This window comes from Globicephala melas, chromosome 7 (assembly GCF_963455315.2).
Source record: "Globicephala melas chromosome 7, mGloMel1.2, whole genome shotgun sequence".
In the NCBI taxonomy this organism is placed as follows: Eukaryota; Metazoa; Chordata; class Mammalia; order Artiodactyla; family Delphinidae; genus Globicephala; species Globicephala melas.
The window spans coordinates 65,407,666-65,420,209 of record NC_083320.1 but is presented as its reverse complement, the minus strand read 5'-3'; the positions used below and the strand labels follow the sequence as shown (position 1 = coordinate 65,420,209).

General features: G+C 34.6%; 1 protein-coding gene across 4 annotated transcripts in view; it reads right to left on the bottom strand.

Annotated features, from left to right (window-relative positions):
• Positions 1 to 5,741: 5,741 nt before the first annotated feature.
• The window catches only part of SCN9A (sodium voltage-gated channel alpha subunit 9), an 86,424-nt gene continuing 79,621 nt past the window's right edge, over positions 5,742 to 12,544 (bottom strand). For all 4 annotated transcript variants that reach the window (XM_060302328.1, XM_030852545.2, XM_060302329.1 and 1 more), the window contains exon 26: positions 5,742 to 10,071. In XM_060302328.1, coding sequence (XP_060158311.1) covers positions 8,879 to 10,071 — 1,193 coding nt within the window. In that variant the 3' untranslated portion in view covers positions 5,742 to 8,878. The remainder of the gene's footprint in view (positions 10,072 to 12,544) is intronic.

Sequence of the window (12,544 nt, the reverse complement as noted above, 5' to 3'; positions counted from 1 at the left end):
ATTATCCTTTTCGTGATGTATAGCCATGAGCAAGTTACCTAAGTTTATGTCCTCATCTCTGACATGTGACTATCAATTTATGGGTTACTCTAAGATAGGAGAGACTGAATAGAATTTTTCCACTCTGTTCTTGACGCATGAGAGATGGCAGTGGTGTGCTGGAGCCAGCTTGGACTGGCTGGAGGGGCCCGTGGTGCCCATCTCTTCCCACCTGTTTACAAAGTCCGTTGTGGACATCTCATTACCCAGCTTCTCCTTTAAATTTTTTTTATAATCTTGTTCACCCTGACTGCTATCACTGACGTGGGCAGATGCAATATTAAATAATTGCGAACAACTGCAGGGTAAACTCTTTGCACTGGCTGAGCTCTGAAGCAGGCCAAATAAGACAGCCATGCAAGTGGATTTACCAGGGAACTGCCACGCAATTTTCTGGTAATGGCTTTTGGGGAGCTCCAAATCTGTTCTCTCCTCCAGTGTCTCTAGGCTGTAGGTTTTCACTGTGATTGTAGGACTGTTGATTTTCAAAGGCTACTATGAAGTTTGCTGTTCTTACTGAGATATAGCCATTTTTCTTGAATAAATGTTCCTTTGGTTAATTTTGGTTAATTTTCAAAGTTCTGAAAAAGTTGATTTTGACAATTTTGCTTGTGCTCCTGTTCATTCATGGAGAACTGGATTTTCAGAAGTCATTACTCTGACATATCCACTGATGTCCTGAAAGCCCAATTTAAATATAGGCAGAAAATGCAAGCATATACTTCATGAAAGAGGATGTTCAATTTGGCTCCTTAAGTTTCTATTCTTACACTATCTACTCTGCTGTGTGCTGGAAAGGTGAATTTCGTGACAGGTGTTTAATGGTCATATTAAGCCTTAACATACTTTTCACTGATTCGTGCAACATAGCTCTTGCATGTACTATTCCTCGAAAATTTTTTGCACTAAATGACTGATACTTTTAGTTGTGTGCCAACTTTGCAGCATTGTGTAATGCTGCTCACTTTCTCTTTCTTAATACTCTCTTGGTTCTCCTTAAAACTCTCTGTTTCACGTCTCAGCCTGCATATGCTCTTCCTGGTTCGTTTAGTCTGTCTTTAGATACTACCATCCCTGCAAAGCAATGACTCCTGGATATGTGTCTCTAACCCTGATGTCTTCATTGAACTACAGGCTATTATATTCAATTGCCTTCAGGACTTTTTTCTTTGACCTATAGTACCTCAAATTCAACACACTCAAAACTAACTCTTACTCACTTTTCAATACTCAGCTCTAGCCTACCCTGGCTAGATTTAACTCGTCTTCATCATGTTCGCATGGTACAATATGGAAGTAAAGCATCGTACTATCATTGTGGACTGATTCTTCCAAGATACAGTAGATGCTCAATATTATTTTATAGAATTTATTACTGAATCCTAAATTGAGAGATACTTCAGAAAATGCATAATAAATTGTTGCCCTTTTAAGTTTCTGCCACATCTTTATGTATTTTGGATCTAATGAGTGCCAGTCTCTGATAGATGAAGAAGGCTCAGAGAATAGAGTACATTGTTCAAGTTTATAGTCACATTGTTAGTAAGTGACAGAAAGATTTAAACTCATGATATTATGTAATAGGCTGCTGCTGTGTATATGTGTGGCTATCTATATATTTTGGCAATCCTTAAAGGCATAAGATGATATTGCACTCTGAAAAGCAGAGCTTAGATTTCTTTAAGTGCTTTCAAAGTCATGTCTAATTTTCTTTATTGATCTTGTAAAGAGGAAGAGATTTGTTCGTCTTAGCTCTGCAGATGACAGATACAGGGGAGAAAAAAGAGAGTTCTCTTACTCTTGAAGGAGATAACTAGACAGGAAGAAAAGCCAATGGGAAAAAAATGCCAACGCCTGCCATTTTAAGCTGCCAGAATGATTCCCTAGCTTTGTTCCGGTCAATGGGCTTTGCTTTTCTATAGAAGCATTGGCTTCTTAAGACCAAACTAATCATGCCCGTTATAGCTCTTGGCATGAGAGTTAAGTGAAGTTTCAGCTTTATTTCAAAGGAAAAAAATATGCTTACCCACATTCACTTCTTGCCTGCAGTCATTCTTCGGATTTCTCATATAGTCTGTCGTTTAGTATCATGAAGCTAAAGTAGATCGTTTCCTTTGTTCTCCCTGGCTCCCTCCCAGATCACTTTCTGCCCATAACCCGGCTCTACACTCGGTATTCTGGCCGAGGTTTGTAGGAGGCAGACCCATTTACCTATCAAATAAACAGACTGTGTGATTCCTTAGAGATAAACATCTTTTCTTTTAGTTGCAAGTGTCAGGGCCAAATTAGATGACTCTAAACCAATTTTCAATCTTTGTGGGTCGAAATGAGATGGGTAGGGAAAGATGAATTTATAAAAAAAAAAAATTAGGCAGGAAAATGAAGCATGGAGAAATTCCTTTTCCCACCTGTTTCCCCCAATTCTTCTCTTAACAGAACTGATTTTATTGAAGGCATCAACTAGAACCAATATATCAAGACAGGCTGAGTTGTTTAGGGAGATTACAAGAAAATTCTATCTTTACTGTTTTCTTAAAGGGAGTCAAAAGGAGATATTGATATTTAGGAGTTTGGTAGTTGTGAATTTCACAGGATTTTTAAGAAAAAAAAATGTTTTCTGTGGAGCTTTGATACCTATGTCTCATTCATCGTATTTTATTACAAAATTAGTTCTTAATTTCCAGGATTGGGAAGAACATCAGGGACAATAGTAATATCCTAGCTTCAAACAGAAGCACACATTTTAACTATAAATTTTAATCTTTTCTCATTAAATATTTGGCCTGAACTGCCAAAGTGAAATAACTATTCTGTATTCTTGATTTCTAAATCACTTATTTGTAGGAGTGAGAAGTAAAATACCTACTAGGGCTGAAAACTTAGCTCCAGAGTGATTTTCTCTGGCCAAACAGCTTATAAATGATTAGAATGAATGGCTAGAGTATTTCTACAGTTACAAAATTTGCAGTAAAAGAATCTGAACAACCTCAAGTCACTGTCTTTAAGTTATGAACCAAAATTATGAAGCTTTTGAGAGTGGAATGTCCTGATACTCTTTCAAAGTATCATAAAAGAAAATAGTATGTAACATAATAATAGAAGAAATAGTAAAATATAATTTAACTCATATATACATGACTTATAATAAATGATAAATTAATATAATATTACTCTCTGATATTTATAATCATTCAGTTGTCATCGTTTTTGTCTCTCCTCAAATAAAATCTCCACGAGGGAAGGGATTTGTCTGTTTTACGTTGTCTGAAACAGGGACTGGCAGATTGAAGGTGCTCGGTAGATATTCACTGAATGAATGAACAATTCACATATGACAGTTAGCTCTTTTTGAACATAAACTGAATTTTGCTAAGTTTGACTCCCTTGAAAGTAATTAGGAGTCACAAAAGCTTTTAATTCATGGATTTGTTTCCATAGGCTGAGGTGGAAGTGAAGGTGTCAGCAGCTCTAAAACTCTGCAGAAAGACAAAAAGTAGATGGGGTTTGCGTGACGTTTTGGGGAAGGTTGGAAAAGTTCACTTTTTTGTTGTCTTAATTTGTCAGGAGTCTTTCCCAGACCTTGTCTTTGAATTGCGTTCTTTTCCCTCAATACTTTACAGCGGTTTTCTTTGGTAGTTCTCTTTTCAATTTTGCCAGGGGTCTAATGCAGTTAAAATCAATTTTATTTTAAATTCCCTAAGGTTATGAAATAGTTTGTTCTGCGTTGAAGTATTCCCATTGGTGTCACCTGCTAGTTTGTACGGTATGTTGCCTTTTCAGACTGGTTTCTTTCACTTCGTAATACGGTTTGTCTTCGCTTTTAATTATTTTGATAGGCCCATAAAGATATCCCAAGGTGTTGCTAGTCACCTAGTGGAAATTAACTAAATAGAAGTCATATTGTCTTGTATGAATTACAATCAAAACTAGCACATGCCAGCAAATATAGCATCTGGAACAGGAGTAATTTTTCCTCAATTCCACTAGGTTTTCAAAATTGTTAACAAGCTCTGAATCATTTCTATATACTTATTGCCTATAGTTTTATCTATGACGTTTTTGCCTTTAAACTGCTTATGAAAATATATATTAAATATTTGAGAATCAAGTTAAAGCACATGACACAGACATGACACATGCCTCCTAAATCTCTTAAAATTGGCTTTCTTTTCTGGGATGGATTAATTGTTAATGTAGGTACCTAATTATACAACTCTTAGAATAATAAAGTGTAGCATGTTTGCTCTGTTCCTTGTTTATAGCTCTCAATTATTCATGTTTCTCTTCCTGTGTGCATTAAATGTAGTTGCAGCAAAGGTCTCCTCTGCTCTAATCAGTATGCAACTTTTCCCTCCCTTGAGAGAGATTACCGTGTACTCTGCAGCTCATTTTGCCTGGATTATGGTATAATATTATCTACAGCAAGGAAGAATTGAGCTGTTCTGTTGTAGGAACTTCATGTGATTGCCAATCAGGTTGAGGTGATGGTACTGTTGAGGGACTATAATTTTATTCTGCAGAGTGACTATCACAACTGCCAGTACAGAGATTCCCTAGGAATATTTTATACCTTTCTACACGCCATTATACTAACACACAAGGTAGAAATAGTGGCCCAGCTCAACAGCAATTCTTTTTAGTATATCTTGTTTAAAGACAAATAACAGGACTGGATGCTCACAGCTGAACTAAAATAGAGGTTTGGATTGACTATTTAGTTAATATGGGAACTTCTACCTCCAAATACTCTCCTGGAAAAAGCTAAACCTTTGTAAATACAGTATGCATGTTTTCTCATTTTAGCATGTTGTTTGCATTCATAAATCTAAAAAAATAGTTCAATTTAAAAATATTTTGGTGCACTGAATGCTCACTACCTACCAACTGGGGGCATGAGACTCTCTGGGATACTATATTCACACTTACCCATATAAAATAGAAATATCATCATTTAACATTTATGGAGACTGCATTGTGCTCCTGTATGATGGAGAGGTAGCTTGAGCTCATACTTTCAGCAGCGAAGTGACTGTCGCACTAACTACTATTAGAAATATAAATTCTTGATTCTGTGTTGTCAGGCACTGTTCTAATTGCTTCATGTGAATTTTCTCATTCTACCCTTATAACCATATGGCAGCGTAGTACTATTATCTACATTTTACGGATGAGAAAGCTGAGGCACATGTTAAGTAATGTATTAAGGAAATTTGAAGAGTCCTGGCTTAACTGGTATCCAAATACAATTCTGGATCTAGAACCCAAGCCCTCGCCATTATGTATGCTATCTTACCTCTCAACACTATCACACAAAAAAGATACACACTGTCATTGTGTGGCTAAATGTTTATATATTTTCACTTCCTGACTCAATTTTCTTCTCCTGCACAAACTCTATTGTAGATTTCAATGAATTCCTTTGGAATTCTGTAGTCTTTATCCCTATCTTTCTTACCCTGGAAAACTTCTCATGGAAGACATTTGAAGCTGTCCATTTTTCAATAAAAAGAAAAGAGGTATCAGTAGCTACAACTTATTTAGGGAGGCACTGAATTGATCTCCTTAAAGATTATTTTCACAAAAACAGAAGATACATGCCAACATGATTTAATTTTTTTGATGACTTTTATTTTTAGATTCTATTACAATGTGTAAGTCTCAAGTATAACTACAATATAATTTATGACAAACATTTTGAGCATTCATAGATATATGAAATTTGTAAAGAATTCTATGTAAACAGCATTATTATATTCACGGCTATTCACTGAATTTTATGAAGCAGTTCTTGATTATTTTCCTCAAGAATATAACATAATAAACCGCAGATATTAACAGAAATTGATGGCCTCTATATATAGGTCCTAAACCCAAGCCAATTACTTGGGCATTCTAATTTAGCTGGCCCTTTTTAATCACTCCCAGTAACATTTCTCTGAAATTGCTATTTAGAACTGCTTTATTTACATATGCATTTTATCTTAACTCTTTTTAACAAAGCTATTAAAATTCTATGAAATCATGCTGAACATTTTTTGGTTGAGGTTTTCAACAATCAGCATTTAGAAACAGCCCACAAATCACTTATATCTTTTGCAAACTATGTAACAGTCAAAAAGGTAAAGTGAGATTCACCCACTTTTATTCAAATTGTATGAATGGATTTGTATTCAAATCTGTTCACTTCAGTTTTATCCCAATTTAAATTTTACAGTGTAACTGCCATTCTATATCATTAGGTTAAATGAGTTCAATGATTGTGTGACTTAAATATTAGCATGACAGTGCTTTCTGAGGGTGGTATCTTATAATCAGTACCAAACGGTAATCTACATGAAAAGAGAAGTCTAATTTTCCTTCAAGCTTGTACTGTATTAAATGAGCTCTTGGTTCCAAATATTATTAGTAATTGATAAAAAGTCACAACTAGACATTCCTGGGAAAACATACATATACAAAACCTAAGCATGTTATATTGAAAAAAAATTATAGTTCAGCATGAAATAGGTTCAGCATGAAACAGAAGTGTGACTTTGTAAGTTTTTTTTTTGAAATGCTAAGAAGAAATTGTGTTGAGGAACCAGTTGCCAATATTTTCTTCACATAAAAATCAGGCAATGTAAAAACATTAGTAGTAAATCACACATAAACCTACCCACTATACATCTTTTCACACTGTATTATATAAATATGCAAAGTGCAGTTATATTTATATAGATTTAAAATGATGAGGATAAACTGCATTCAAATTAAGTTAGTATTAATTTCTTAATTTAATGTATTAAAATATCTTACAAATGTTAATATATTTTGTATGGTTCTCTAATTAAATTGTCAAAACCTATTTTCAACAGACTTAGCAGGGATGCGATGCAATGCTCCACATAGTCTAGGAAAACACTGTGTGGTATCTTATATATTAAATAAAAAAGAGGCTCAAATAATGTAAGATGAGTGATTGAATTTAGGTGTAAAGAATCTTTGGCCCTAGGTTTAATTTCATATGTGCCTTAGGACAAATATCTAGATGTGATAATCTCCTTCACAGGTGCTGAAAACATTCTAGATAGAAAGTTCTGTGGAAATTTCGCTTTCTTGGTTTTTATCTGTCTTTCTCATTTCTGTGTTTCTTTGCCTCTCTGCCTCTCATTCGCTACCTATACTTCTTCATCTCTACAGGTATGCTTAAATCTCCTTTATTTTTAACTAGCCAGAACAACAAAAAAATTGCTTTAAGTACTTAAGATAGAAATATATTTATGTTCTTTTTTCATTTAAGAAAGCAAATGAATGAAATATTGTTGTATATATTTGCTTTGAAAACTCCCACAAAATCTTCTAAATAAAATTCTTTCTACTTATGTAACTCGATTTTTGTGTGTGCATGAATAACTCGATAGAAGAAAGATCTCATATTCCTGGAATAAACTCATAAAAAATACATCATGGTTGTTTCTTTTCAAGCCACTATTAACAAGGATTTTTAAAAAACTAGATTCATAATCCTTGGTGGAAGGACAACAGCTAAAGCAAAATGAATGTGTGCTTGGTAAACTATAAGCTCAGGATATGCTATTGATTGATACATAATATACCTCATAATCATAGAATTTTATGGAGAAAGTGACATCTTTCTCATTCTGTAGATGAAAGCATAAAAGTTCAAGAGGATGAATGCTATTTCATCCTTTTCACACACAAGTCTGTGTTGAAAGCATGCCATACACACTTAGGATGGTGTGCAGGAGACACAGTTAATACTGTGCCCAAGTCATTATCTGCTCAAACATGTTCCATGGTATCAAATATCTACCTGCATATCTGGAAGCACTCCATGGAAGAGAAATATCAACTTTGCTTAGTGCTAAAGCATAACTCAACAATACTGAATCAGAAAGCAGAAGACGGTGACAAAAATGACTAAGAGTTGGGTTATTATTGGTATTTTGGGGCAGCACAGTCCAGTGTTACACTGTATACATAAAAGTGAATAAAGCTTTCTCCAGTTGCTTCTTTTCTCAATTACCTTCATTTTTTTCTTTCGAGGAATGTGATACATACTGAAAATAATTTTTTCATGTTCCACAGTTATTGTATGAACAAAGAAGGATATAGAAAAAGGCAGTCTATGAAGCACAATACTCTAAAGGTAACTCTTATCCTAGTTGGTATATGAGTCAAGATGAATAAAAAGCATTTGTTGAACTGACGAGCCTACATGTTTTTAATCCCATGGCATTTAATAGGCACATATAAATTGGTTTTGATGCAATATGAATAAATTTAAGCACCTCAAAATATAGAATGACCACTGTAGATGGATAAAAGAGTCTTGCCCCCTAATAATAACAAGATGTTTTAACTAAACATTCATTACTAGTATTCATTCCTTCCATCAGGGCACTTCACGGCAAAGCCACGGGAAAATACTTTTGTAGATATCCAAATGATAGATATTTGCACGCACGCGCGTGTGTGTTTGTATTTGCATGGGAAACATGAATGTTTACAATCCTGTGAAAAGATGACAAGGCAGATGTGAACATTTTCTACATGGTGTTCTGATTTATTAAAAGTAAATAAAATTAAATCACCTTTGTTTGCTGTAATCAATAATCCCTGTACAGTTACTCTTAAGAATTCTTATAGATTCATTTACCAATGCAAAAATAGCCACCGCTAATGCTGCTCACCTATGTTAGAGAATCAGAGCTAGCGACTGCACTGACTTTGAGACTATTTTGATAAAAAGAGTTTTGGCATAGACCTCCTTAAAAGAGTCTTATTAACACAAATATATCACCTTCACAGGCTGTAAACAATATATCAAAGTGAAGCTCTAGTTTTTGCCTTCCTTGCCATCTTTTCCTTTGTCCTCCTTTTCTGTTTTGTCTTTTTCATATTTCTCTTTGTCTGGTTTTGTTACACTATCATATGAAGGTGGAGAGATGGTGGATGGAGTTCCATCTGTTTTTTCTGGACTTGAGTTCTCATTAACGTTATCAAAAACCATATCTTCTTTATTGGGCAAATCATCATCTCTGTCACCATCTTTTATGTATATACTTGATATGTTCTTGACATTTTGCCGTAAGCGATAACGTCTGTAAGCACGCTGAATGACAGTAGCAGACACATCTTCCTGTTTTCGTTTTAGTGTAGTTGTGATGGGTTCATAGGACACTTTAGAAGGATTTGCAGACATGAACCTTTCTTCCATCTGTGAACGAAGAGAGTCCATCTCTCCACTTTCACCCAAAACACGCTTTGTAAAAGCAAATAAGATGTCGAGACAATGGATCCGGTCCCCACTGACCATGGGCAGATCCATGGCAATGAGCTGGACTTTGTTTGGTTTTGCTACGAGAAGAGGAGGATCCAGGGCAGCTGCAAAATCAGAGAGTTTGCTATATTCTATAAATTGGGTGGCATCGGGATCAAACTTCTCCCAAACCTCGTAGAACATCTCAAAGTCATCCTCACTCAGCGGCTCAGTACTTTCTTCAGTGGCAACACTGAAGTTCTCCAGAATGACAGCGATGTACATGTTCACCACGACCAGGAATGATATGATGATGTAACTGACGAAATAGAATATCCCCACAGATGGGTTCCCACAGTCTCCTTCAACTGAGCTTCCAGGATGAACTTTCCTGGGGTCACAATCAGGCGGTGCACTGTTGAGAATAGGTGCTAGCAATCCATCCCAGCCAGCAGAGGTGGTAATCTGGAACAGGCAGATCATGCTGTTGCCAAAGGTCTCAAAGTTGAACATGTCATTAATTCCAGCTTCCTTTTTAACGTAGGCAAAGTTGGACATTCCAAAGATGGCGTAAATGAACATGACCAGAAAGAGCAGGAGGCCGATGTTAAACAACGCAGGAAGGGACATCATCAAAGCAAAGAGCAGCGTGCGGATCCCCTTGGCCCCTTTGATCAGACGCAGGATTCGGCCAATCCTGGCAAGACGGATCACTCGGAACAGGGTAGGGGACACAAAATACCTTTCTATCAAATCTGCTAGAAACATACCTGGTGAAGAGGGAAGGAATACAAAGAAAATACTTAAATATCCATGCTACAGAAAATCATGACTCTAAACAGTTTTATGTGCCATCTTACCTCTTATGATTTCAGGATTGTCATTTTACATTGCAAGCAATTTCATAACAACCCAAGGATCAAGCAATCCCACAGGAAAATGGTTGGAATTACTATTGTGAAATTTTCTCTCCCTTACTAAGTTTGTAGATCTTATTTTTTTCCTCCACAACAATTTTTTTAATTGTTAAGGGTAGAAAAATTAAAGCTACACAGTAAAATGCTAAAAAGAAAATATAAATCACCTGAAATATCAACCAACCATTTACTACTGTTAATATTTTGTTGAGGACCACTCCATTTTTCTATGCAAGCACACAAACATTTACAAATGTAATCATGATATAGGAGTTTTTTTATGTCATCTGTTTTAGCTACTTCATCATATGTTATGGACATATTTTCATATAAATGACAACAGAATAATTCCTTATAGTTGTATAATGTTCTGTCCAAATAACCATATATTGAATAATTTTATGTTGTTTCCAATTGGTTTGGCTGAGACAAATATCCAAGCAGGTATATTTTCTTTTAGTTGCATGGGCATTTTTTTTTTTTTTTTTTTTTTTGCGCAGGCCTCTCACTGTTGTGGCCTCTCTGGTGGCAGAGCACAGGCTCCGGACGCGCAGGCCCAGTGGCCATGGCTCACGGGCCATGGGCATATTTTGATAATAAAAGAAGGTAGGTCAAACAGCATATTTAAAATTTTGTTATATATTGCAAGTCTATCTCCAGAAAGTCTGTACAAATTAACACTCCTAATGATAGTCTATGAAAGTGCTCACACTCCACATGCTCACCAGTGTTGTCATTTTTCTTTATAATTTTATCCAAAATACTTTGTGATGTTTAAAACATCTCATTATTATAGTTTATTTGCATTTCTTTTGGGAAAAAATAATCCAAAAATTTTTTATTATTTATTGGACATTTTGTATACTTGTTGACTATTTTCAACTTTCTCTTTTTGGCCTAGTCTAGTCCTTTGCCCATTTTTCTATTGGGAGATTTACTATTTTCTTACTGATTTATGAGGACTATTTTTCTATTACAAGTGCTAATTCTTTGTTGGCCTTAAATGTTACATTAACAATAGCCCTGTTTTTAATTTGTCTTTCAACTTTTTTTTTTTTAATTTGGTGGTGGTAGTGAGTTTTCCTCCATAGAATATTTTGATTTTTATGTAGTCATATCTATTATATTTTCTTCATGGAGTCAAGTTTGTCATGAATAGAAAGGACTATTCAAGCTTATGGTTATAAATCTATTTCTACTAGAATCCATTTTTTAATACATTAATTTTTACACATCAATTAATAAATCTTGATCCATGAGATCTTTTAACTGAGTTAACTTAGTAATTCTCTATATATTGATGTTTAATTTTGGATTATTCATTTGAATCCATTGAGCTTCTTAGTAAACACTGTTTTACTTCATCAATGTAATAATAATCTTAATATCTAGCAATGTAAGTCACCCCTCATTACTCTAATTTTTCTTCCAGGTGAATTTTAGAATCATTAGATTTATATCACCAATTTATTATCCCCACTACACAAAAAGATGCTCATATTCTCATTGGGATAACACTGGAATTATAGATTAATCTCTTAAAAAAATGGTCATGATTACAGGGAGACCCTTCTTATCCAAGTACAAGAAAAACCTTTCAATTATTTTAAACCTTCTTTTGTTTCTGTTAGTTTTCCTCATAGAAGCCTTATACAGTTCTTGTTAAAGTTGTTACTAGGTATTTTACTTTATTTTTATTGGAATTGTGAATGAAATTTTTCTTTAGGCATATTTTCTAATTTTTTGCTCCACATATAAAACAATTACTAACATTGGTATGTACAATTTAAAATTTGCACCTTCTGAATTCTAATTGAATCCATATTTTTCAGTTGATTCTCTTGCATTTTTAGAGTGCCATAATAAGATCTGAAAATGAAAATTTGCTCCGTTGTTCAAATATACGTACCTCTGTTTTCTTATCTAATTGTATCAGCCAACACTGTTACAAATAGAGGTGATAGAGGGATACACTTTTCTTCTTCCTAAGTTAACTGGAATGCTTCCACCATTTTGCTTGTTGTATGTGATTCCTACCTAAATTTTAATTTGTGTTTTTTATATATTAACTTTAATCTCACCTCTGGTGATAATACTCCTTTTTCAAAAATTGATTTTGAATGCCTATTCTAACTTATACTACTCAATATGGCAGTTTTAGGTTATGTGACTTTTAACCTTTCTTGTCCTGCCTGTTTCAGTATCTCCAAATTGAGTTTGTATTAAATAATCTCTACAATCTCTGTCTAAAATTCATAATTATGAAAATAAATGCAATCCTAAACTACTGGGCAAGGCATGTACAAATAATAAAAAAACAATAGGA